The 27,198-nt window shown below is 36.0% G+C and overlaps 5 protein-coding genes across 7 annotated transcripts; 2 read left to right on the plus strand and 3 right to left on the minus strand.

Annotated features, from left to right (window-relative positions):
- Window positions 1–772: 772 nt before the first annotated feature.
- Window positions 773–5,148, plus strand: LOC141690005 (palmitoyl-acyl carrier protein thioesterase, chloroplastic-like). The gene is made up of 6 exons (XM_074494567.1): window positions 773–1,307; window positions 1,500–1,633; window positions 2,472–2,585; window positions 2,945–3,116; window positions 3,225–3,293; window positions 4,466–5,148. The coding sequence occupies exons 1-6, from the start codon at window positions 804–806 to the stop codon at window positions 4,733–4,735; spliced, it is 1,263 nt and encodes a 420-aa protein (XP_074350668.1). The 5' UTR covers window positions 773–803; the 3' UTR covers window positions 4,736–5,148.
- A 1,696-nt stretch (window positions 5,149–6,844) lies between these two features.
- On the plus strand, window positions 6,845–11,285 carry LOC141692282 (serine/threonine protein phosphatase 2A 57 kDa regulatory subunit B' kappa isoform-like). 3 transcript variants are annotated; one of them, XR_012562789.1, is made up of 5 exons: window positions 6,845–7,169; window positions 7,909–9,089; window positions 9,650–10,023; window positions 10,157–10,233; window positions 10,922–11,285. XR_012562789.1 is itself a non-coding variant. In XM_074497044.1 (4 exons), the coding sequence occupies exons 2-3, from the start codon at window positions 7,935–7,937 to the stop codon at window positions 9,983–9,985; spliced, it is 1,491 nt and encodes a 496-aa protein (XP_074353145.1). In that variant the 5' UTR covers window positions 6,845–7,169; window positions 7,909–7,934; the 3' UTR covers window positions 9,986–10,023; window positions 10,157–10,358. The 3 variants fall into 3 exon arrangements, 2 of the variants coding, with proteins under 2 accessions (XP_074353145.1, XP_074353144.1); XM_074497044.1 differs by lacking the exon at window positions 10,922–11,285 and having other exon boundaries at window positions 10,157–10,358; XM_074497043.1 differs by lacking the exons at window positions 10,157–10,233; window positions 10,922–11,285 and having other exon boundaries at window positions 9,650–10,100.
- Window positions 11,286–21,081: 9,796 nt separating this feature from the next.
- On the minus strand, window positions 21,082–21,852 carry LOC141691473 (uncharacterized). Its single transcript, XM_074496212.1, has 2 exons — window positions 21,750–21,852; window positions 21,082–21,638 (listed from the first exon to the last, which is right to left on the minus strand). Exons 1-2 carry the CDS (start codon window positions 21,850–21,852, stop codon window positions 21,082–21,084), a joined length of 660 nt encoding a protein of 219 aa, XP_074352313.1.
- LOC141691474 (uncharacterized) lies at window positions 21,853–22,386 on the minus strand. Its single transcript, XM_074496213.1, has one exon. It carries the CDS (start codon window positions 22,384–22,386, stop codon window positions 21,853–21,855), a length of 534 nt encoding a protein of 177 aa, XP_074352314.1.
- Window positions 22,387–22,638: 252 nt separating this feature from the next.
- LOC141691475 (glutathione S-transferase T2-like) lies at window positions 22,639–23,241 on the minus strand. The gene has a single exon (XM_074496214.1). The coding sequence runs from the start codon at window positions 23,239–23,241 to the stop codon at window positions 22,639–22,641; it is 603 nt and encodes a 200-aa protein (XP_074352315.1).
- Window positions 23,242–27,198: the final 3,957 nt, after the last annotated feature.

Below are 27,198 nucleotides of genomic sequence, written 5' to 3' on the forward strand. Positions count from 1 at the left end.
AGCTCACACAAAATCTCTAATCAAAAATGTTATTATCATCACACAGACACACACTCTATAAAACAAAACATTACAAACCCTACAACATTTGTACATCACCACTACTTACATTATACATACAAATATCTATTTATATACACACAAGCATACATACAGAATCTTCAACCTGCTGAGCTGCTGATTCCAGAATCCAGGTACATGATACCCACTTTTTTATTTTCCCCCTGTAGTAATTTCATGGCATTATTCAATTTTTTTAATGGGTATGTTTAGTTATCGTAGTTTGTATTGCTCAGATCTGTTCTTGATTAAATAAGCTCATAAAGTTTTGATCTTTACATTGTTTTCTTCCAATTTGATTGATTTACCATGTTTCTTGGTTTTCTTGTTTGTGTTTAATTGTTAAAGTTTTAAACCTTTTGCAATTTTTTTCAATTTAATTTTGGCCCTATTCTTGGTTTTTCGAATTTAGTGAGTTTATAAAATTTAAGGTTCAAATCTTGGCAAGAAAGTGATTTTTATGCATGAAATTGATGTGATCCTCAGTAAAGTTTGTTGGGAAGGTGGGTTTTGTGGGAATTGAGGGGAAGTTTCAATCTTGGAACTTTCCCTCAATTTGTTTAGGACATTGGTTTGAGTTTTGTATGATAGAAAGTGAAATCTTGGTTTATTGTATGTTGGTTTGAGTTAAATTGTTGAAGAAACTAATTTGTAATGCTTTGTTTTGCAGAAGGGTCAATCTCTGATATTTTCTTAGTGTTTGAGAGTAAACATTTGTGAAGTGATCGGAAATAAATTTTTTAATGGCTGCAATGGCCACTGCTTCTGGGTTCTTTTCGGTTGCTTCTACTGCAGTTGACTCTGGTGGAAACACTACAGGGAAACATGGAGGTCTGCCTGCAAGTGTCGATGCACGAGGAATGGGGCCAAAATCTGTTTCCTCTCGTGGTCTGGTTAAGACCAATGCGCAAGCTCCTTCCAAGGTAAATGGCACCAGAGTTGGTGTGATGGAAGGATTAAAGACTGACGACGAAGTTTCTTCTTCTCCTCCACCAAGAACTTTTATTAACCAGCTTCCTGATTGGAGTATGCTTCTTGTAGCTATTACAACTATTTTCTTGGCAGCAGAAAAGCAATTGATGATGATAGACTGGAAGCCAAAGAGGGCTGATATGCTTACTGATCCTTTTGGTCTGGGAAGTATTGTTCAGAATGGCATGGTCTTCCGTCAGAACTTCTCTATCAGATCATATGAAATAGGGGCTGATCGGACTGCTTCTGTTGAAACTTTAATGAATCATTTGCAGGCATGCTTTCCCTAGTAACTTATAGTTTACAGATGATTTATTTGTTTATGAATTATTTTCTAAATTAGTCTGAATGGCTGATGAGTGTAATTCATGGTGGGAATTAAAAAGTTTATAATGTATCACAGACGTGAGCATCATTCAATTTTTGGCCATGAGACTTTTACTTATAAATTTGAACAATTTTTGCAGGAAACAGCCCTTAACCATGTAAAGAATGCAGGGCTCCTGGGCGATGGATTTGGTTCAACACCAGAAATGTGTAAAAGAAACCTGATATGGGTGGTCACCAAAATGCAGGTCATGGTAGATCGCTATCCGACTTGGTAAGCTGCAGTTTCATGTCTGTATTCTACTAGCATTACATTTTATTTGATTGTATTTTTTGGGTGTTCCATCATAAGTCATAAGTGCATTTGTCTGTAGGAATTGTGTATAGAATTGTGTCGTATGTTACGCCTGGGCTTATCTATACCTCTACTGCTGAACTTTCATGATGCATCTTACATTTATATGACTCTTATCCAAAACAGAAATATTAATACTTTGTGTTAAGTTTCATATAACAGGATAGTTACCACTGCCAAGTCAATTGATTAGAGACCATCTTTGCACTTTGACCCATGAAATACTGACTGAACAAATGTATATTTTTTAATTTTATTTATCCTATCTAGGCAGGTCCTTTAGGGATATATTTGTGTTACTGTTATTGTTAGTAAAACACTAAAACTCAGAATTATTATAAATTTAAATTATTTGAAAAAAAGCAACTGTAATACTCTGAAAGGACTGACTATGTTTGCCGATTTTCGGTTGGACAATTTGTCTATGCATTACAGTTCTATTACAAATCAAGCAATGAAATAAAAGAACTAATATGATTTTGGATAACAAAAATAACTTTCATTTGCAAATTTCTGTTAGTTTCCAGGTACTTGAGGGGTATGATAATATGTACTAGGTAATATGAATTATGAAGAGTTTTCGAAAGGCAACTTCGTGGCTACTACTCAGTTAGTTTTGTAGTTATTGTATACTATATATAGGAGTAACAAGTATATAGTACCAACAAGGGGGCTTAAATGAATTTCATTTGTTGGTTGTGGACTTAATTTATAAAAGATCGGAAGCTTATAGTTTAATCTTTTACATATGTTTCAGGGGTGACGTTGTTCAAGTAGATACTTGGGTGGCTCCTTCTGGAAAAAATGGAATGCGTCGTGATTGGCTTCTTCGTGACTACAATACTGGCGAAACCTTAACTAGAGCTTCCAGGTTAAAATATATGCTGTTTAACCTATGCACCATCTTTTTCTATCCTCTCCTTCAACTAATAAATGTATAGATGACTATAGCGTAATTACCGTGGGAGTTCTTGCTCACTTTCCTATTGTAGTAAATATCCTAGGCCTTGTACAGATTTGATATAGCTTCAGTTGCAAAGCAGGCAAGATCATTTGTCTCTTTGTAAATTGGCAGTTTACTGTGAATTATATACTATACAACATTCCTTAATTCGTGCAAGGAAAATTGTTGAAAATAATATTCTTTGGATTTCAGTATAAAGTAATATCTATTTGTAGTAACAAAATAGGCGTTATTGCGCTGGTGTAATTTGGTTATACAAATTGCAGTTGTTGGGTGATGATGAACAAAAAGACAAGGAAGTTGTCTAAACTTCCAGATGAAGTCCGAGCAGAAATAGGGAATTTTTTTGTTGATACACCTCCGATTGTAGATGAAGATAGCACAAGGTTACCAAAACTAACTGACAGCAATGCAGATTACATTCGTACTGGATTAACTGTAAGTCAATTTGCAAGTTAGAAGGCTTTCATTATTTTTTATATTTATATTTGAAATACCTAGGCATTAACCTCGTCTTTCTGAATGTTATCTTTCTAAATTTTGTAGCCAAAATGGAGTGATTTAGATATAAATCAGCATGTCAACAATGTAAAATATGTTGGCTGGATACTTGAGGTAATTTTGAACTTTACAACTTATTATTAGTCTAGTATCTAGCTGCTCAAATCTTTACATTGTCTATGTATATCATTGTCTCAACATTCAAACCTGCAATCAGTAACCGTCACTTTCGATCATGGTTTATTTAATTGTAAGTTTAAAAACCAGAAAGGTTGTTGTTGTATTGTACACAGTAAACATATTTTATGAGACCTGACAAGTTCCCTGTAGGATTCATTTGTGTAACTGTAACCCTTAACGACCTAATCAGTATGCTTGAATACTTTACATTGATTTTGCTGGTTTCACTAAAATTAAAGTTCTAAAAACCTGCATCCAATGAAAATAAATCAAAAGTATACCTGAAAATGGCTGAGATCGAAATTTTCGCAATGGTATCTTTAGGAGTCTGTAAGCGTGATATCTATAACCTGTGTCTTTGCTGTTTGGTTACTTTAGAGAGCTGTACAGTAACCTAAAATCTCAAGTCGACTCCCTTACTTGACATTTAACAATGTCCTTGAAGAAAAGAGGTTCTACTTCCTTTATGTTGAAATTATAAAGATGTGGATTCGATACATGATGGTTGAACGGTCAATGTACTTAAAGTTGTAAACTTGATAGGAATGTATTTAAGGAAGGATCTACAGTTAAAGAGTACTACCTACTGTAAAGTGTAAAGGAAGAAATTATGGAAAGAGGACATGTACTGAACTAATTTAGATGTTGAATGGGGCTGTTTTGCACCTCAATAAAAATTTTGGCGTGTCTTTACTTGGTCATAAGTTGGAAATGATGGAAATATCTTTTGAAGACCAATCTGTAGTACATAGAAGATCTCCTATTAAATAGGAGGAATGAAGTGAGGGAGGAGGCAGTTTTATGGGATCAAAGGAATCATATGAATTATTGTAGTCACCTAAGAAATTACTGCTTTGGTTACGTCTATGAAATTTGTTTGCTTTCAATAATATTTTTCTCCTTCCTAGTTTTAAATTTAAAGATTCTAAAAATGTCCGATGTCACTAATCAAAATATCAATTTTTCATACTTGTGATTTGAGTGTCTATAATATGTTTTAGTCAAATAAATATCCCTGTATGCTTTTAGTTAATATAAAATACAATGTAAAACCCTAAAACCCCTTGTTTTTTTTATTTAATGGGAGGAAACTGTTGGTCGTGCAGAGTGCTCCGCAGCCAGTTGTGGAGAGTCATGAGCTTGCTAGCATGACTTTGGAGTACAGGAGGGAGTGTATGAGGGACAGTGTGCTGGACTCCCTCACTTCTGTCCTTGGCAAAGGACTTGAGGATTTGGCTACTTTTGGTCAAGTTGAGTGCCAGCATCTGCTACGACTTGAGGATGGAGCCGACATTGTGAAGGGAAGAACTGAGTGGAGGCCTAAACGTTCCTACGAGGTGAAAAGCTTCGATCAGCTTCCAGCAGAAAGTGCTTAGGTTGGTTGCATACAGATTCAAAAGCTTGGCCGATCTTCACGCAGAAGTGCGTAGTAAAACATTCACCACCATCGTAGTCTTGCTGCTCACAGACCACGGCAATTCTACTCCCCATTGCATGAAATCCCATGTTCTCTTTCTCTCGCTCTCTCTATATATATTCAATTCATTCTATGGTTTCTATTTTAATTTTTTTCTATTTTTGGGAAATAGAGAGACCTTCGAGGCCATTGTAATTAGACTACACGAGCTCTCTATTTACTTAATAGTGTTTGTAATGTATGTGTTTTTTTGCTGGTGGAAAATGTGGCCCCAAAAAATTCTGAGATAGTGATGTTTCAGTAGCTGCCGCCTGCATAATGTAATGTAATGTCTTCCCTGCCAGCAAATTTCTAATGTTTATTGTTCTGTTCTGTTCTGTGTGAAGTGAGACATAATCATTATCTTATAATAGTTTATCATTTGTGAAATGTCAAGTAAATGTATGGAAGATTATAGTAGAAAAGGACAAATTAAGAAATTTAAATATTTGTGAAATGGGCACATCCCCTCTTCCTCCTTTAAAGATAAATCCAAAGAAAAATTCCAAGCATCTCAAAATTTGTGCCAAAATGGTTATTAAATTGTTATTCATCACCTATATAATAGGTCATTTGAACCTAGCCGCCTCCTCTCCTCTTCTAGGTTTGTTCATATTTGAGTAAATTGAGGGATTTTCACGGTGAAAAGCCCAATCCCATCATTCTCTTTTGTTCTTATTAGTTTCTCTCCAATAAAATCCAATTTTTTGGCTATTTGCGTGTCTCCATTTTTGGAGTGTCTGTTTTGTCTCTCCTTTTAAGTGTTTTGTTATAATTTTATTTAATTATGGTTAGATTTATTGGTGTTGAATCGGTTGAGAACGAGTTTATTGATATTCTTGATAATCTGCAAAACCTGCATCGAATCTGGAGCGGTCTTGATTATTGCAAGAGCTCGTCTTTCACAACCAAAGATTGTTCATCTTTCACGGGTTTACACTTTCGATATGTCTATAGCTGGTATCCGGCATGTAGATAGCTAATATGTTTTCGACATGTCTCTAACTTGTGTCCTACAAGTAGATAGCTGTTGTATTGCTTCTCCGATCTTGTTTTATGTGATTGGTGTTTCTGAACATTGGGCTAACAATGGTTTTTATGTGATATGATCAATTGCGATGTTGTTATTTTCAGAGATGTTGATACAATTTGGATCGCTTGGGATGTCTTTGATTTCGTTTTTAATTTCTAGAATTTTTAAATTCTATGTGTTAAACGATCAGGAAACAAATCATCTAATTATTTTTAGTATGATATTTGTTTTAACACCTGGTCGTATCGACAGTTGGGGATTTATACCGACGGTATTATATTCAAGTTAATGAAAGTTTTCTGTATTTGTCAAAAAAAATATAATAGGTCATTTGTATTTATACATGCTTAAATGAAAATTACAAACGTTATGTAAGGTTATTTGAAAAAAATTGGGAACTCCTACCGTTTAAATAGATAAATTAAGAAAAATTTATAATTTCACATGATCACAAAAATTTCATGGAAAATCTCTATCAGAATTTTTTTTAACTCAGTTTGACTTATTGTAAATAAATTTAGATAATTTAAATGTTCATTTAAAAACTTAAATTTAATATTGGCAATAATGTATGAAGAGATATATTTAAATTTTATATTTGTGCAATACTTTAAGTTCTCAAGAGCTCCAAGTCAATACAATCACAAAAACAGGCTATCTATTTACTCCCTACTCCCTACGTCCCTTTCAATTGTTTACATTTTTTTGAAAAGTGTCTGACACGTATTTTAAGGTGCATATAAAATATAGTTTTGTAATTTTTTTTTACAATTTTCTTTTTCTGAATAAAAATTAAAACATTCAATTTTTATTCAGAAAAAGAAATTTGTAAAAATAAGTTACATAACTATAATTTTTATGCACCTTAAAATGGGTGCCGAACACTTACTCTAAAATATAAACAATTGGAAGAGACCGAATATTATTTTTCTTTCAAAAGGAGTTTATTCAAGTTAAATAGAAATCACAATAAATTAAAATTTTCTTGTTTAGTTGGAAAACACAGACAAAACACAAACAACCATTATAAGCTGTAAATTCAATCATGAGGACACAAGTGTTCCTTACAGGAGTGTTTGTGTCTCCTACTGGAATCCGAGGCCGCCTCGTAGGAGTTGAACTTTAACAGAATATACACACACATATACATACACACTTGTTAAAAAACCAAATGATATTATGCTTTAACCATCATTTGAGCTTCATATTTTCTTGATTTTTAATTTTGTAATCCTCAAAATTGGATCTTTCAACTTCAAGATTGCAGATTTAATCTTCTAAACACAATTCTTGAAGAGGGTTTATTCATTTCAGATCAAAGGTACTTGCTTTTTTTTTTATGTTCTTTGTATGTTTGAAATCTTGAATGTGTGTGTATAGGTTAAAGATTGTGTCTTTATGTATTTTTTGTGCTTGTTTAGGTTGATTTTCAGGCTATATTTGGTTTTTAGTTATCTTTTTTGATTATGTTTTTTGTTGCCTTTGGGTATTCAAGATCTGTAATTTGTCTGAGGCACTTTTCAGTAACTAGTAATTATAATGGTATTCTGATCTTTTACAACAATTTTGGTTTTGGCAATACTCTATCTCTAGTTCTGTAGGACTGAGAATAATATTTCGAATAATAATTGAATTTTCGGATAGTGTGCTTGTGACTGACCTGCTGAAGGTAGTTGTAAGTGGTAATGTGTGAAATGTTTGTGGTTGATTTAAACATTCTTTTCTGTTTAACTTCTCTTGCTTAATGTGCTTGTAACTTCTCGTGCTTATGGCGACTGCAATGTGCTTGTAACTTCTCGTGCTTATTTTGGTTGCAGATCTTTCTGTTTTACTTGGACTGTAATGTGCTTATAACTTCTCTTGCTTAATTTGGTTGCAGATCTTTCTGTTTTAGATGCCCTCGTTTTTTTTCATCTTATATATATCTTTCTGTTTGAGTTATTCAATTTGAGTTTCATGGACTTGATATTGGATTTGTTATTTAAATATTAAAATGACTGGCTTGACTTCTTGAGTTTTCATGAATTTAAATGAATGTTGACACTGAATTATGTTTACAGAAAGCTGCACATTGTAATCATATACCATGCTCAAGCAAATCCTTGCGAAACTCCCCAAGAAATCATCAAAACAAAATTCAGAAGATTCTTCGTATGGGAACATTTCCAGCAACAATTTGGTTGATGTAATAAATGGGTTCCAATTTATTAACAGCTGCAATGCCATTACAAGTCGTCTAAATGCTGTTAAGCGAATGTCTTCATCAATTTTCCCTGCTGGAACTGAGATGCTTGAACCTCATATATCATTTAAAGACGTTCCTAACTCAGATAAACAGAATCTGTTTGTTAGAAAACTAAATTTTTGCTCTTTAGTGTATGATTTTAGTGATCCAGAGAAGCAATCAGCGGAGAAAGGCCTTAAACGCCAGATACTGGTGGAGCTCATTGAGTTTCTTGCTACCGATTCTGCAAAATTCAGTGAACAAGCAATTGCTGCCATGTGTACAATGTGTGCAAATAACCTGTTTCGAGAATTCCCACCTAAGTATACCACTCGTTGTGTTCGTGGTGAGACCGAAGCTGATGAACCTTTGTTTGATGTAGCTTGGTCACACTTACAACTTGTATACGACATACTGCTTCGCTTTTTAAGTTACAACTCTCTTGATGCAAAGGTAGCCAAAAAGTACGTAGATAATTGTTTTATATTGAAATTGCTTGATCTGTTTGAATCTGAGGATCCAAGAGAACGAGATTGTCTAAAAGCAATTCTGCATCGGGTGTATGGAAAGTTTATGGTGCACAGGCCTTTCATCCGAGTGGCTGTGGGAAATATCATCTATCGCTTTGTTTATGAAACAGATCATCATAATGGAATAGCAGAGTTGTTGGAGATTTTTGGGAGTGTAATTAGTGGATTTGCTTTACCCTTGAAAAAGGAACACAAGATGTTTCTGACAAGGGCTCTGCTTCCCTTGCATAAACCAAAGTCTGTTGGTATATATCATCACCAGCTAACCTATTGTATCGTTCAGTTCGTAGAGAAGGATCCAAAGTTGGCTGGAATTGTTATAGAGGGAATGTTGAAATGCTGGCCAGTAAGTAATAGCCAGAAGCAACTTATGTTTTTAAGTGAGTTAGAAGAGCTTATGGAAATGATTAGTTTAGATGAATTTGAGAGGATCATGGTTCCGATTTTCCGACGTATAAGGTGCTGCCTCAGAAGCTCCCATTTTCAGGTGAATCTCCTTGTATGCAGTATTTACTGCTATTTGTCTTGATCTTGCTAATCATGGCTGATTTTTTTCAGTATCCACTAACCACTCACTTGTGTCTTATATCCTCTTGTGTTATCTCTTACTACTTTAGGGATGTTTGTGAATTAAAATCTGTGATAAGATAAATGTTTGTGTAGTGATAAAATTTCATCATTTTTCTAATGGAATTAGATTATTATTGGGTATTCTATCCTTGAGTGGGACACCTAAAATTGTAAGTAATAATTTATCTAGAGGGTAGATTTTTCCCACTAAAATGAAAGATGATAGCAACTTAGTTCAGCTAATATATTGGGTGCTTGCTTATTTTAGACTATTTTATGAGCACGAGGGAGCTTTACCATCCTCTTTATCTAAAGCTATTTGGAAGAGATAGAGAGTACTATGATATTACAGAATGTTCTAACACTTCCATATTCAGTCACTGGAATATTAATATCCTTTTATTGTCATTGAGCTTGGTATTGGTTACTACTTGTCACTGAAATTTCTTACCAACCTTTGATTGATAAATTTTTAAGGTGTCTGAGCGTGCCCACCTCTTTTGGAACAACGATAGCATCCTTGGCCTTATCATGAAGAATCGACAAGTGATCATGCCTCTCATTTTCCCAGCTCTTGAGCAGAACTCTCAGAACCACTGGAACCGAGCAGTGCTTAATCTTACACAAAACTTAAAGAAGATGTTCTCTGAAATGGATGGTGAGCTACTCCTTGAATGTCAAGACAAATTTGAAGAAGAAAATTCTAAGCTGAGTCTGGTAACTGAGAGACGAAAACTAACATGGGAGCGCCTTGAAAATGATGCTGACCTTCATCATCAAGCAGAATCTTCACCCTGCGTTGTTGTTTGCTGAATTGTTCAGCATCATTTGGATTAGGATCTTTTATTCAGGTATACTTTGGACGAGCATAGGGTGTTGTATGATAATTACGATTTTTGAATATATTTCAAGCATGGCAGTTGTGCAACTGATCTCTTTTTTTTTTTTTTTTTCTGAATGTTGGCACTTTGCAATGGCTTCCAGCAAGTTTGGTTTTATTACTTCTTGGTTGCTATATGTTTAAGGACAAACTGTCCATAGAGCTATACCTTAGCCAGGAGGTATATACTTGTGAGAATCAATTACTCAATCATAGTCATGCACGACATATCATTTTTGTTCAGGTGTTTTCATGTTATGTTTATACTGCTGTTTCTTACTGGCTTAAATGGATCAGCGAAAACTAATTTTGCGATTGGAACTGCTACATTTGTTTTGGTTTCAATGGTAATTAAATTGCAGCAGTTACAGTTTAGCACCTGTTAAATGAAATCTGATTGTATCAGAGCTAAAGAATAAGATTAGCCTGAATTGGTAGTGTTTGCAATCAGCTATGGTATATCTCTCTGCTGCATCCCCATGACACTAAACTCGTCCCATGAATGGGAATAAAACAAAAAAGCGAATGGTTTTAATTTTTAGAACATCCTTCTGAAGAAAAGAAATGCATACTTTATGCTTTAGTACTGATATTTGATACTTTTAGTTTATTGTACCCCTATAAAATGTTAGAAAATGGAAAATTTGAGGCATGTTTTAGACATGTTCTTGATGTAATTTCCTAAAACTAATTGTTGGAAGTAGTTCCTTGTTATGAGGACTTAAACTTTCATGTTTGGATCTAAGTCATTTTCTTAGTGTAATCCATAAAGAAATTGAGTTTAAGTTAGTAGCTTGAAATGTTTAATTAAAATATTTACTGACTTATTATATTGTTTTAATGTGAATATTGTATCCGTTGATGAACAGTGTGGATTATCTGTTGAAGTTCAATTTGGATTATCCGTTGATGCTCAATGTGGATTATCCGTTGAAGTTCAATTTTGATTATCCGTTGAAGTACAATTTGGATTATCCGTTGATGCACAATGTGGATTATCCGTTGATGTACAATGTGGATTATCCATTGATGGAATTGCTGAGTGCATTATCCATTGATGCTAAGTGTAAATCCTGATGGGCTAAATCCTGATGGGCTAAATCCTGATACCGACTGTTACGTTTCTGGAAATATTCATTAAATGGAATTTAAGTCAGAATATTTATTTTAATTAATGTAATATATTCAGTTATGTTTTGGGATGTAATATATATACTGAACAAAACATTGTGGAATATAGAGGTTGATTGACGTTGAAATATACATACGTAAAAACCCTAGCTATCATCTTCTTCCTCTTTTTCTCTCCTCCAAACTTATACAGATTAGCATAGGTTTTTTGGCGACTGAGGTCTGATCGCTGTTTGCACATCGAGTTGCTGTGAACCGGTGTACTGTTGCTGTTTTATCCTGAGAGGGTTATTGCGGTCTCTGAACACAGTAAGTGAGGGCAATAAACTCTTCAAGAACAGCCTCTTCCTCTCGAGGGATTGGTGACTCAGCTGTGATTGAAAGCTTCATTACGCTAAGCTTTCTTTCCCTTCTTAATTTTCTTTTACAGTTGCTGATTATATTTTATTTACGACCTTCGTGTTTTGTTTTCATTATTGGTACTATTGCCTATTGCCTTGTTCTTGTTATTGATTATATAACTGTCTCATTGTGTTAGTATAGTAGTTATATACTATTGTTGGTACTTTCCCGTCAATCTTGAAGAGTTTAGTTGTTATATAGCTATTTAACGAGATGGTTAACGAAACTGATACTCCTGTTGGTGAGACTCCTGTTATTGTTGGTTCTGGTTCTGGAGTTACTGCGTCCACCATAGATTGAACCAAGTACAGATTTCCACAACCTATTGATTTATCGGGCATGCCGGATAAATTCAGTGGGGGGGCTTCTTTTTCTCGCTGGCAGAAAAAGATGAAGCTCTGGTTAACTGTTAAGGGTCTATGGCCGGTGGTACAGTATGATCCTCCTGTTGTGGATCAAGAAAAGCCTGAATCTATGACTGTTTATGCGCTATGGGCTGAGAAGGATGGGGTGGCTAGGGCTGCCATTCTGGCTGCTTTAGCGAACACTCTGTTTGATGTTTATTCATCGGATGCTTATAGTGCTAAGCAGTTGTGGGAAAAGCTGGACCAAACCCATAATACTGATTCTCAAGGTCTTGAGAAGTATTCTGTGGCGAGGTTTCTTGAGTTCAAGCTGGTGGATACCAGGTCCATGACTGAGCAAGTACATGAGTTTGAGATGTTGGTGCATGCTTTGGGTGAGTCTGGAATGGACTTACCTGAGAAGTTTAAGGTGATGGCTGTGATTGAAAAACTCCCTAAGTCTTGGGAGGAGTTTGCTCTCTCCCTGAAAAGACAGAAAGGAGAGATCACATGGACAAACCTTATGTTGGACATCTCTGTGCAGGAACAACACAAGTCCAAACAAGGACATGTGATGCCTGTTGAACATGGGAGTAGTTCGAAGGCGAACGTAGTGATTGTTGGGCAGAAAAGGAAATCTGTCGGTAAGAAGGATAACACTAAAACGAAAAATGACAAGAACAAGGCTAAGAAACCAAAGACAAACAAACCTTGTTGGTCTTGTGGACAGGCTGGTCATTGGAGTAAAGACTGTCCTGTGAAGAAAGAAAAGAAAGCTGGAGTGGTAGCTCAAGCAAACACTGTGCTTGGACTTGCAACTACTAGTGGGCCTGTGGCTAACATGGTTGTTGGTGAGGTTGTTGCCTCTGAAGCCAACGACGGGTATGTTAACTACAACCCTGAACTACTTTCCACTTATCTGTCTAATGAATGGTTGATTGATACTGGAGCTAATGTGCATATTTGTGCTGATATTACTCTGTTTGTATCTTATCAACAGACTCATGGAGTGACAGTGACGATGGGGAATGCTAGTGCTGCTCAAGTGCTTGGAATAGGAAACGTGGACCTGAAGTTTGCTTCTGGGCGGATTCTATCTCTCACTAGAGTGCATCATGTTCCCTCTATTCGTAGAAATATTATTAGTGGAAGCATTTTAGTTAAAAATGGCTTTGAACTTTCTCTCAAATGTAATAAAGTAGTTATTACACATACTGGTTCTTTTTATGGCAAGGGTTACTTGTCTGACGGTTTATTTTTAATAAATTTGGAGCCTGTTTTGGGCAGTTTTATTAATGATAATGTTGCACCTTCTGTTAATTGTGTAGAATCATCTGATTTGTGGCACTTACGACTTGGTCATTTAAATTTTGGTGCTTTAAAGAATATGATGAATTTAGAGTTGATTCCAAAGCATGCCATTGATAAGAAAACTAAATGTCAAGTATGTGTGACTGCTAAATTAACAAGGAAACCATTTCATAATGTTGTTAGGGATTCTGACTTGATAAATTTAGTACACACAGACATATGTGAATTTGGTGGTGTGTTGACTAAGGATCATTGTAGATATTTCATTACCTTTATAGATGATTGTAGTAGATATTGTTATGTTTATTTGCTTAAACATAAAGATGAAGCACTAGATAAATTCATTATGTTTAAAAATGAAGCTGAAACACAAACTGGCAAAGTACTTAAAAGGTTGAGGTCAGATAGAGGTGGTGAGTATACGAGTACCTCATTTAATGAATTTTGCGCAAGCAATGGTATAGTTCATGAGGTGACTCCTCCATACACACCTGAGTCTAATGGGGTGGCAGAGCGAAAGAACAGAACTTTTAAAGATATGATTAACAGTATGCTGATTAATTCGGGGTTTCCTAAGTACATGTGGGGAGAGGCTCTGAATACGGCTAGCCATATTCTGAACAGAGTCCCTCTGAAATACATGGATAAGACTCATTATGAATTATGGAGAAAGCGTAAAACTAGTTTGAGTTATCTTCGTGTGTGGGGGTGCCTTGCCAAGGTGCTTGTCCCTGAACACAAGAGAAAGAAACTAGGACCAAAAACTGTTGATTGTGTCTTTCTGGGCTATCTTGAAACCACAATTGCTATGAGATTTTTGGTTTTAAAATCTGACATAGATGGTATTGTGACGAATACGATCGTTGAGTTTCGTGATGCAACATTCTTTGAGGATGTGTTCCCTATGAAGACTGATATACCACAAGATACTTCTGATGATGATCCCACTCGCACATCGAGTTCCATTCCCGATCATGTGGAAAGGATGACGAATGTGGGGGCGGATCCTAGTAGTAGCTCTACTCCTAACGAAGTAGAGGAACCTAGAAGGAGTAAGCGTGCAAGGCTAGTCAAGGACTTTGGAAGTGATTACATCACTTACAATGTCGAGGACGAATCTTTAACTTTCCGTCAGGCCATGGATTCTTCGGAGTCAAGGCACTGGAAAGGCGCTGTGAAAAGTGAGATGGACTCTATTGTTTCTAATGGAACATGGGAGTTAGTCGATCTCCCTCCTGGGTGTTCTACTATAGGATGTAAGTGGATTTTCAAGAGGAAGTTAAACCCTGATGGTTCAATAGATAAGTACAAGGCTAGGCTAGTTGCTAAGGGCTTTAGGCAAAGAGAAGAAATTGACTATTTTGATACATACTCTCCTGTTGCTAGAATGACAACAATCAGATTGCTTATTGCATTGGCTTCCGTACATGGTCTTATCATCCATCAGATGGATGTAAAGACAGCTTTTCTTCATGGTGACCTTGAAGAAGAGATTTATATGGATCAGCCTGAGGGATTTGTTGCTTCTGGTAACGAGATGAAAGTATGTAAGTTAGTCAAATCCATTTATGGCCTAAAACAAGCTCCTATAGACTGGCACAAGAAGTTTGATGAAACTGTTTTGAGCTTTAAGTTTTTAGTTAATGAAAGTGACAAGTGCGTCTACTATAAGGTTAGAGGAAATGAATGTGTGATTGTGTGCCTATATGTGGATGATATTTTGTTATTTGGAACCAATATTGAGATTATTAACGAGACAAAGAGTTTCTTAAAAAGGCATTTTGAGATGAAGGATATGGGTGAAGCTAGTGTGATTCTTGGGATCAAGTTGACTCGATCAACCGATGGAATAACCTTGACACAATCTCATTATATAGAGAAATCTATACTTGAGAAGTATGGTTATTCAAATTGTAGAATCGCTTGTACTCCATTCGATCCTAAAGTTGGCCTTATCAAGAATAGTTCAGGTATTCATGTGTCTCAGTTAAGGTATTCTCAGATTATTGGGAGTTTGCAATATCTTGCTAATATGACTAGATCAGATATTTCTTATTCTGTGTCTAAGTTAGCTAGATATACAAGCTGTCCAAACAAGACTCATTGGGAGGCACTGGATAGAGTTCTTAGATATCTCAAGGGAACAATTTCTCTTGGTTTGCATTATCGGAGATTTCCGGGGGTACTCGAGGGGTACAGTGATGCAAGTTGGATAGCTAAGAAATCCGGGTCCAATGGAGTGACTGGATATGTGTTTACCTTTGCGGGTGGAGCAGTGTCCTGGAAGTCTTCTAGACAGACTTTGATTACTCGGTCTACTTTTGAGGCTGAGTTGTGTGCACTTGATGCCACGGGGACGAAGGCTGAATGGTTACATGGACTCATGAGCATGTTACCTGTAGTAAGCAAGCCGCTTCCTGCCATTTATGTTCATTGTGATAGCCGTACAACTATCGACAAAGTCAGAAGTGTTAAGTATAATGCTAAAACAAAGAGACACATCCAAGTTAGGCTTAAGTCTATAAGGGGTCTTGTCTCTGATAGGATTATTGCTATAGAGTTCATAGGAACTCAGAATAATATAGCTGATCCGCTGACTAAAGGGCTTGAGCATGCTGTAGTCCTTAAGTCTAGGTTGGGGATGAGACTGATAACCCATCATAATTCATCAACAGCGGGAACCCAATATACCTGAGAGGAGATCCCTCGAAGTGTATTCAATGTGGTAATAACAAGTTGTAAGAATGAATTGGTAGTATCTCTACCATATACATTTAGATACTTATGTATCTAAGTCTATCCCCTGTAAACCTTTAGAGGTACTTAGACTGCTAGTTAGCAAGAGTTTTAAACAAACTCTGATTGTAACAGTTTTGGATCAGGATTTAATAAATTCTGATGGACCAAATACTGTGTCAGAATTTGTAAACTCTGAATGGGGTCAAGTCGAAAGACGAGATGTTAGCAGTACATCTTTGGAGATGCCCAGCTAAGCGAATGCAATTGTGTGGTCGCAATTAGAGGAAAGGGTTATTCCTTGAAGCATTCGACTAACAGGATCGAGACAAGACCATAATGTCTCTAAGCCGTAGATCTGACCATAGCCTTTGACTTGTCGTCGTCTATGGAGTGTGGTTACACTTCACGGATAAAGATTCAAGGTGAAATATTCCATCTATATCCGGTAGCCATCGAAGTAGAGGACTTAGGAGGGTTCAAACCCGGGAGGGTACCGACTCTGAAAAGCAAGTCATGATAAAATCTGATATGCAATTCTGTATGGATTTGTGGGGGATTGTTAGAAAATGGAAAGTTTGAGGCATGTTTTAGACATGTTCTTGATGTAATTTCCTAAAACTAATTGTTGGAAGTAGTTCCTTTTTATGAGGACTTAAACTTTCATGTTTGGATCTAAGTCATTTTCTTAGTGTAATCCATAAAAAATTGAGTTTAAGTTAGTAGCTTGAAATGTTTAATTAAAATATTTACTGACTTATTATATTGTTTTAATGTGAATATTGTATCTGTTGATGAACAGTGTGGATTATCCGTTGAAGTTCAATTTGGATTATCCGTTGATGCTCAATGTGGATTATCCGTTGAAGTTCAATTTTGATTATCCGTTGAAGTACAATTTGGATTATCCGTTGATGCACAACGTGGATTATCCGTTGATGCACAATGTGGATTATCCGTTAATGCACAATGTGGATTATCCGTTGATGTACAATGTGGATTATCCATTGATGCACAAAATGGATTATCCATTGATGGAATTGCTGAGTGCATTATCCATTGATGCTAAGTGTAAATCCTGATGGGCTAAATCCTGATGGGCTAAATCCTGATACCGACGGTTACATTTCTGGAAATATTCATTAAATGGAATTTAAGTCAGAATATTTATTTTAATTAATGTAATATATTCAGTTATGTTTTGGGATGTAATATATATACTGAACAAAACATTGTGGAATATAGAGGTTGATTGACGTTGAAATATACATACGTAAAAACCCTAGCTATCATCTTCTTCCTCTTTTTCTCTCCTCCAAACTTATACAGATTAGCATAGGTTTTTTGGCGACTGAGGTCTGATCGCTGTTTGTACATCGAGTTGCTGTGAACCGGTGTGCTGTTGCTGTTTTATCCTGGGAGGGTTATTGCGGTCTCTGAACACAATAAGTGAGGGCAATAAACTCTTCAAGAACAACCTCTTCCTCTCGAGGGATTGGTGACTCAGCTGTGATTGAAAGCTTCATTACGCTAAGCTTTCTTTCCCTTCTTAATTTTATTTTACAGTTGCTGATTATATTTTATTTACGACCTTCGTGTTTTGTTTACATTATTGGTACTATTGCCTTGTTCTTGTTATTGATTATATAACTGTCTCATTGTGTTAGTATAGTAGTTATATACTATTGTTGATACTTTCCCAACATAAAATATTTGTTTTAGACCAACATTAAGAAACTTTTGAGTTCTGAAAACATTCTGTGTCCACTCCAGTAATGATTAGTTAGTTCTTGCTTATAATCTTTGTAAATTGCTTTAAACAGTTTTATGGCAGGACAGAAGTTAAAATTTCCGCAGTATCAACTCTTTCTTCCAGATGGAGGAAGATTTCTCATATCTGAAGCAAGATGGAGGCAGTAGTGAAAATAAAACCCGTTTGAGTAATAAATTTCTGAGTACCTATAGGGTACTGACAATTTTAAACTTGACAACTACTACTTGTCATGTAATCTTCTTATGCAAAAAGAAATAAGTAAAAAAAAACATCGTAGTCACTGGGACGAATTGCAGAGGAAAAAAGACTACAAGAAAACACTGCATAAGAAGGAATGTTAATGCAAAAGCATCTTATAATATCAAAATAATGATCATACGTAATGCCTGCATCCAAAGAGCTAGCTTAACAAGAAAAACGGAGGTTTGAATGTATGATTATGCAGCCACCAAGAAAGAGTTTGAGGGAAGTACAGACCAACCACAGTGGTCCTTAACGCAAGTTCTAAAGTGAACAAATACCAGGCATGTTTACAACTGTTGACTATCAACCGAGCTCGCTGAAAATAACTAGAAATGAGAGAGACAATGAAGAGGTTTCGCAATCAAACTCCAGGTCAAGTAATGCAAGTGACAGCAGTAGTGAAATAAACTTCGGCACCATGGAAAGCTTAAGTGGAAGTAACTCTAACAGTTCGAACAACTTGAGTGATGCTAGCAGTGAACCTCGGAATTTCAGATCACTAAGGAGCATTTATGATGAAACTGAAGAAGTGGAAGCTGCAGATGAGTTATTGCTGTCAGAAATAGATGAACATGTTACATATGATCAAGCAGTTAAACAAAAGGCTTGGAAATTGGCAATGCAGAACGAGATTGAGTGCATCGAAAATAACAAAACATGGGAACTTACAGAGTTGCCTGCAGGCCACAAGGCAATCGGCTTAAAATGGGTGTTCAAAATAAAAAGAAATACAGAAGCTATGGTGGTAAAGCACAAAGCCCGGCTCGTAGCGAAATGTTATGTTCAAAAGTACGGAGTGGACTAAAAGGAGGTCTTTACACCTGTTACAAGGATGGAAACAGTTTGTTTATTGCTTGCATTGGCTGCCAAAAACGAATGGGAGGTTCATCACCTCGATGTGAAATCAGCATTTTTGAACGGTGAATTGCTGGAAGAGGTGTATTTGTCTCAACCAAAAAGGTATGAAAAGGAAGGAGAAGAGCATAAAGTTTATAAATTATTCAAGGCACTCTACGGATTACGCCAAGCACTACGTGCCTGGTATGCGCGTTTGAACAAGTGTCTTGCTGATCTTGGATTTGTTAAGTGTCCGTTTGAGCATGCTGTGTATGTTAGGCGGGAAGGGAATGATGCCTTGATAGTAGGAGTGTATGTAGATGACCTTCTGGTGATGGGTACAACTGTGTCAAGCATCGAAAGATTTAAGGAACAGACGGGTAGACAGTTCGAAATGAGCAACCTTAGACGTCTGACTTACTACATTGGAATAAAGGTTGATCAAAAACCCGAGTGTATTGAATTGAAGCAGACAACGTTTGCAAAAAGGCTCTTTGAAAGAGCAGGCATGACTGAGTGCAACCCAGTGAAATATCCTATGAAGCCTAAGATTGTTTTACATAAGGATGAAAGTGGAAAGGAGGTAAACTCGACGTTGTACAAAAGCTTGATTGGTGGTTTGAGGTATCTGGTCCACACACGACCAGATATCTCATATTCAGTTGGAGTGGCCAGCCGTTTCATGAAGAGACCCACCACACTGCACCTGGGAGCAGTGAAGCGAATTATGCGCTATGTTAAATGCACACTAACTTATGGTCTTATATACAAGAAAGGACTTAGAGATTATATGTTAGCTGGATACTCAGATAGCGATCTTGCAGGGAATGTGGATGACAGGAAATCAACTGGCGGAATGGATTTCTATCTAAATGAGAGTTTGATCACTTGGGTATCTCAGAAGCAATGCTGCGTTGCCCTTTCTTCCTGTGAGGCGGAGTTTATGGCTGCTACCGCTGCAACATGCCAGGGTATTTGGTTGCAAAAGGTTCTCGGTTACATCTCTAAAGTGAAAGCAGGACCGGTAACTCTCTATATCGATAACAGGTCTGCCATTGATCTCACTAAGAACCCAGTTTTTCATGGTCGTAGTAAACACATCGACGTCCGATACCACTTTATACGGGAGTGTGTTGAACAGGGAAGTATTGTTATTAAACATATGCCAAGCAAGGAGCAATGAGCTGATATACTGACAAATGTACTGCACACAGTCCAGTTCGAGAATATGAGGAAGTTTCTTGGCGTTCAGAATGTTCAGGATGTTTAGATTAAATGGGAGAATGTTGGAATTAATCTAAACATTTGTTTCAGTTCATTTATTTCGTATGAATAAGTCAGCTAAGCTGGAGAGTTTTTAGGAGTTTGATTTGGTCTAGTAGTAGTGGAGAATAAGTAGGAGTTCAGTAGAGGTGGTAGCTATTTTCTAGGCATTATTGTAGTCGTGCAGAATGCACTTAAAACCTGTTTCTTTGTTCTTATTTTGTAAGTCTCAGTTGTAATTTGTTTTTCAGAAGTTTCAGTATTAAAACCGAGTTGCAGCTCAACCTTGTTATTCTTTTGTGTGTGTATTTCCATCACATTTCTACTATTTGTTTGCATGAGGGCCATAGCTTTAAGTTTTTTGGTGCAATCAAACCACTGCCAATTAATTTCTTGGCTGTCAATGATAAACAACTGCCAGAGATTGTTACTATTTTTAAATTGGCATCCCAAATGCTCAATCCCAGTGCACCCTGACAAATGCAATTTTTGGAGTTGTCACAAATAACATGCCAACACTGATTATGACACTCTCGAGATTAACCTCAATCAGTCTAGGGAAACCTCCTTGAGAGCATGTCTAGTGGCGGGGTCACTTCCCCCATTCCCACTGATACATTCTTGCCACCTCACTCCCATACGATTTTATAAAAAAAGTGACCTCATTCATCCAATACTAGAAGTCCACTTTCCATATTTTATAGGACCCATTATATTATTATTATAATATATATTTAATATAATAAATTTAACTTAAATTTTAAATTTAATTTATTAGTAAAACTATTTTAATAATTCTATTTTTATTTAAACTTAATTTTATTTAAATTTAATTTAATGTTAATTTAAACTTAATTTAATATAATATTTTAATTTTAAAAATATTATTAAAATAAAACACATGTCTTGTAATTAAAATGCATCATATTATTAAAAACATGAAATAAAAATACAGCACATAACAAAATATTAAATTTAAATGTTACAATTAAAAAAAAACTTTACGATTATTATGAAGCTGCGTAATATGCTCAAGCAAGTTATTTTGTAGCTGACGATATGTCCGTTTATCGCGCATCTGTAACGTATTTTGGATATACGTTTCATACATGATAAATGGTTCTTCTCCTAAATCTGGTTGCGATAAACCATTTGTTGCATCATCATAAATTGGTAAGGGACCAAATTGAGTGGCATAAGTGTCCCTCTCGTCTTCAACAATCATATTGTGTATTATAATGTATGCTCTCATAATTTTTCTAAGATCTGCTTTGTCCCAAAAGCGTGCAGGACCACGTACAATAGCGAAGCGGGATAGTAATACACCAAAAACTCGTTCAACATCTTTTCGCTGGCTTTCTTGATATTTTGAAAATAATTTTCTTGTATCACTTTGCGGACGTGGTATCGTTTTAACAAATGTTGCCCATTCGGGATATATTTCATCCGTTAAGTAGTATCCCGTATTATAATTATTTCCATTGATATTATAATTTACCTCCGGAGCACGATCTTGTAGCACTTCATCAAATACTGGTGATCGATCTAACACATTTATGTCATTGTTCGATCCAGCAACTCCAAAAAATGCATGTCATATCCATAGATCGGAGGAAGCAATCGTTTCTAGTACAATTATTGCAACTCCTTTGTGACCACTCATGAACATTCCCTTCCATGCTTTAGGATAATTTTTCCATTGCCAATGCATGCAATCTATACTGCCCATCATACCAGAAAAGGCACGAGCTTCACCCATCTATAATAGACGTTGTACGTCGTTAGAGTTTGGTTTTTGCAAGTATTCGCTCTTAAATATCATGATGATATTAGAGACAAATTTTTTTAAGTTTTCATTCACAGTACTCTTGCCAATACGGACGTAGTCATCAACAGCATCAGCTGATACGCCATATGCCAACATACACATTGCCGCAGTGCATTTCTGTAAAGGTGATAAACCTTTTCTTCCCATTACATCGACCCTTTGTTGAAAGTATGGATCAAAATTTGAAAGAGCATCCACAATACGGAGAAAAATATGTCTTCCCATACGAAATCTTTGTCGGAATATATGCTTATGATATACTGGATTCGGTGAAAAGTAATCATTCACCAAACGTTGATGACCTGCTTCACGGTCTCTAAATATACTTCTTCTAGGCATGGATCTTGAGCTCTGTCCATGCCTTTCATGATAGAGTTCAAGAATACGGTCATCTTCAGTATCATCGTAGCAGCACTCATGAATAAATTCTTCAGTTAGAGTTTCTAGTGTAGGTGTTTGATCCATATGGAAGTGAGAATTTTGCTTCATATGAAAGTGAACTAAATGAATTGAGACAAGTAGTTTATATAGAAGGTAAAAATGAATATATTCTAAGATAGAAACTAGCTTCCAACGACTAGATTACAAACAAATAAAGACATACACTAGCTTCTAACGGCTAGATTACAGACACTAGCTTCCAACGGCTAGATTACAAACAAATAAAGACAGACACTAGCTTCCAATGGCTAGATTACAAACAAATAAAGACAAACGCTAATTTCTTGCTAAAATCTTCTCAAGCATTTTTGAATGAGCCATACGCTGAGCATCACTCATTTTGGTAGTATTAGCCAAAATGACTTGTAAATCCATCTCACTTTGCTTCGCCTCAATATCCTCCTGTCGAGTCTCAAGTTCTAGTTGTCTACTCTGATTCAATTCTTGCATCAGGTTCAACTTTCTACATGCATTACCTCGTAATTCTTCATACTCTTCATCTGCTTCTACTGTTCCTGCCTTCCTTTTTTCCCTCCTTTTAGCCGCTTTTGTACCTTGAGGACGAACTGGAGATTCAACAACATTTTCATTTGTTGGTGTATCGTTAATTCCCGATGATGAGTAATTTCCAGAATGGCTTAATTTAGTTCGTTTTGAACTTTCAGTAGTTGAAGGAGTTCTCCACTTGGGCTGACTACGAAGCTCAAACCAGTGTCTGTCAAAATTAGACTTCTTGCTGCATCTAGTTAAATGAAGTTCATGAGTTTTATCAGATATAGTTTTCAAGTTTGAACCGCTCCCCACTAGCTTCATTGCCTTTTCATAACATGCTCCAAATTTTTGAGCACCGTCGTTTATCCGGTTCCCACCTTTTTTCATAGCTACGATTCCTCTCTTGATAACACCAGGATTATCTTCTTCATAATATTGATGAATTCGTTCCCAAAATACTTCAGCTTTTTGATCAGTACCGACCAATGGATCAATTGACACATTCAACCATGCACTTATTAATAGGTTATCTTCAACCAATTCCACTGACCAGTAATTTCTCGAACATCTTCAGTTTCTTCACAATCATCATTTAGATCAATAAAATTTGGGTTATTAAAATCCGGCACTTGCGAACATGGAGAGTTTTGACTATTGGTGGGTGTTTGTTGAGTTTCAAATTGTGAATTTGAAAATGGAGGAAATGGAAATTGGTACGGAGAATTTTGAGGACATGAAAATGAAAATTGAGAACTCTGTGAATATGGAAATTGGTATTGAGAATTCGGATTTTGAGAATTAAAATTATAATTTTGTGGGTTTGGAAAATAGGGATTTAGATATGAATATGGAAATGGAAATTGAGGGTTTGAATTTTGAGAGTTTGAAGGTGGAGGATTGTTGGAATTATTTGGATTCATCTTTTGCTAGGAAAAATAATTTTTTTAAAGAATGTGGAGATGATGAATAAGGTATGAGAATTGAGTATTTATAAATAAAAAAATACCGTTATAAATATATACGTTAGAAATATTAACATTAAGTTAGAAAGTAAAGCTAAACAAAAAAAAAGAAACGAAAAAGCAGACTATGTATGCAAGTGGTGTCTGCGTTGTGGGGTCAATACAGATTAAAAAAAAAGATTAATCAAATGGGACTGTCCCACCAAACAGGGACCACCCACTTCACTTCAACACAATACAATGCAAAGAGAGTCTCATTTCATATATTTTTGCCATTTTGAGTTGCCCAAGGAAAGAGTTGGGACCGCGTTGCCCATGCTCTGTGGGTGGGTTCAGTACACAGTTATTGATACTCAAATTAGTCAACTCTAAACACGAAAACAAATAACAAGGCATTTTTTAGGGAAGTAATGGTTTATTATCAAGTTCCAATATACTAATCCCACTTCTTGATACACTTTTAATCCACAAATCCGTGCATGGAAGATGCATATGTTGAGGAATCAAAAGATGGAGCTTTAAAACAGGGCCGGTGTGAAGTAAAAGGATATTACTAATGGTTGTTGTAACTTTAGATTTTTGAGCTCGTTTCACTTTCTTAGAAACTAGTTGTGAGAAGAATACATCATCAAAAACTAGGTGCGGGTGCGTCTCCCATACATTCCTCCAACTTTTTGATAGAACAGTTGTTCTTGCTGCATCATGCAAAGGCAAGAGTTCTAGGATAAGGTCTATTACATTTCTAGGATGAACCAGGAACTTTATAATTGTGAAAATTAGTCATACACTACATATCACTTTTATTCAGGAGTTTATACAAAACAATCTTTTAATGTTGTGTTTCTACTACTGTTTCGTTACTGTCGGAAAATGGATCAGCAAAAACTGATTTTGAGACCGGAACTGCCACATTTGTTTTCATTTAAGTGGTAGCTAAATTGCACAAATTAAACTAACACATGTTAAATGAAATCAACTAGTCCAGTCTCACGAGTACAACCGGAGCTGAAGAACAAGTTTAGCCTAAACTTGTAGTGTCTGCACTCAGCTAAACGCATGAGTATCTCTCTCTGCTTCACTTCATCACACTAAACGCATCCCATGATTGGGAATAAAAGTTTGGCCAATACAAAAAACGCGCATGGTTTGGAATTTTAAGACAGTAGAATCCATTTGAGTAGGATAACATCCTTAGCAATTAAAAGAAGAGAAAGCTGCATACTTTCTGCTTTTCTTGCATTCTGGGCTAAAACCAAAAAGGGTTAAATCTCAATGTAGTCATAAACTGAAGGGCATATATCAAAAAACGGACTCTAATTATTGGCATCTCATTAGCACCACTCTAGTTGAGAATAATGACAGACCGTTAGTAAGCGATGTTGACTTGACATTGTTATTTCTAGAGAACTAACAATGAGATTTACAGAAGGGGGGTTGAATGTAAATCTCAAAACTTTTTCAAGTTTTGAGCAGTTTATAAAGACTGTGTGTTCAAGATGAACAAGTGTGTGAATTGCTTTAAGCTGATACAGACAGATATATATTCAAACACAAATGTAAAGAACACAATAAACCTTTAAAAACTTTTCTGGTGGATTTGTTGTTCCACCAGAGATGGTATTTCAGAAATTCTGTGATCTAAGAATTTGATCACAGCTGCATCCTAGTACAAACTAGATAATTTTTCTCTCAAGATTTTTCTAAACAGCTCTGGAAAAATTCTCATCTAATTACTAGCTACTACTTGGTTTATATATTACCAAGTTTACAAGTGAAGACAAGGATATAATAAAATAATAAAGTAAGATCTCCACTTGTTTCTTCTCCAGTTCACTCCAGTACTTTGTTGACTTAATGTCTCTTTATACTAGAGTAGAACGGCTGCTTTTTCTGATGTTCCTGAAATTAGGCTGCCACATTTCAGTTATCTTTGTTCACCCACGTGCCTCTGTTTGTAGGTACAACTACCACTTATCAACGGTTAATCAAGAGAACATCCGTTGAAGCTTTCATCCGTTGATGCACTCATCCGTTGAAGGATGTTATCCGTTGAAGCTTTAGAGACATCCGTTGAAGCTTAGCTTCTCATCCGTTGAAGGTCTTTAAGTCATCCGTTGATACCACTTCATTTATACAAAATTACAAGGCATGAAATATTTACAATTGGCCTTCCTATCTGCATATCTTCTAGTAGTCAACATGACTCATAGTTTCTCTCAACTTCTAAGAATTACATCTTAAATACAGAGACTGAAATATGCTACAACACTAGACTTATTTCTAAGTAAAGCTACACCATCAACGGATAGCCAAAGTGGTCTTATCCGTTGAGGCTACAGACACTGAATTTCTACTTAAGTGTTTTGTTAAACATATCATCAAACTAATGCACATATATTCCTAACAATCTCCCCCTATTTATGTCTATAAGAATTGTAGGCATAAATTCAGGGTTAACTTGATGATAACAAAACACTTAACAGATATATGAATTGAAACTAAGTAGAAATTTGAAAATGCTGCAAAAATGTATGTACTAGGAGGAAATTGAAGATTTACAGTATTTCCAAGGATACTCCTTTAGCCTGAGCAAATCATCTTTTTCTTCTTTGTTCCCTGGTTTTCTTTCCTAGCCCTTTGTCATTTTCCTCAATTTGGAGTTGGAGTTGTCTGAAGAATTCAGCTTCATCTTCAACACTGATATCCAACTTAGATTGCATTTCCTTGAGAGTTTCATTGCTGGCAATCTTGAGTTGGTCTTCAAGTCTGAAAAATCTTCTGACTCCTTTATCATCTCTAAATTCCATCAACCAATGAGGTGATTTGTGAATTGTAATTCCCCTTTCTTGAATGAGTAAAGTCCTGGGTAAAGCATTGGGCTCCCTCCAAGTTTTCCTTATATTGGCAATCTTGTTGAGAATTTCAGTCTTGGCAGTTCTGGTAAAGCCAGAATCCTTTTGTATAGCTGAAAAGACTCTAATCAAGGTAGAGTAGCCTTCATTCAGAATCCTGTGGAGAGGCCATGTTCTTTCCCCAGCTCCTTTGTATCTGAACACTAATCTCTCTGGTAGCTGTCTGTAAGCAGCTATTCCTCTTACATCCTCCAGCTCATCCAGATAGAGTTCAATGTCTGAAATTTCTTTTATGTCACAGATGTGAACATAATCATCTTTAGAAATGGATGGCTTAGGCTTAGGCTTTTATTTTGAGTGAATTTCTTAGAGGTTATGGGAGGTGTAGATTTGGGTTTTCTTTTCTGTTTCTTTGGTAGTGGAAGAGTGGTTAGAAAGGTAGGCAATTTGATGGTGTCCCAATCAATAGGTTCCTCTTTTGGAATGATTGGTTCACCATGGATGTTTATAGTGGGATAGCAACAAGATGT

This window comes from Apium graveolens, chromosome 10 (genome assembly GCF_009905375.1).
Source record: "Apium graveolens cultivar Ventura chromosome 10, ASM990537v1, whole genome shotgun sequence".
Classification (NCBI taxonomy): domain Eukaryota; kingdom Viridiplantae; phylum Streptophyta; class Magnoliopsida; order Apiales; family Apiaceae; genus Apium; species Apium graveolens.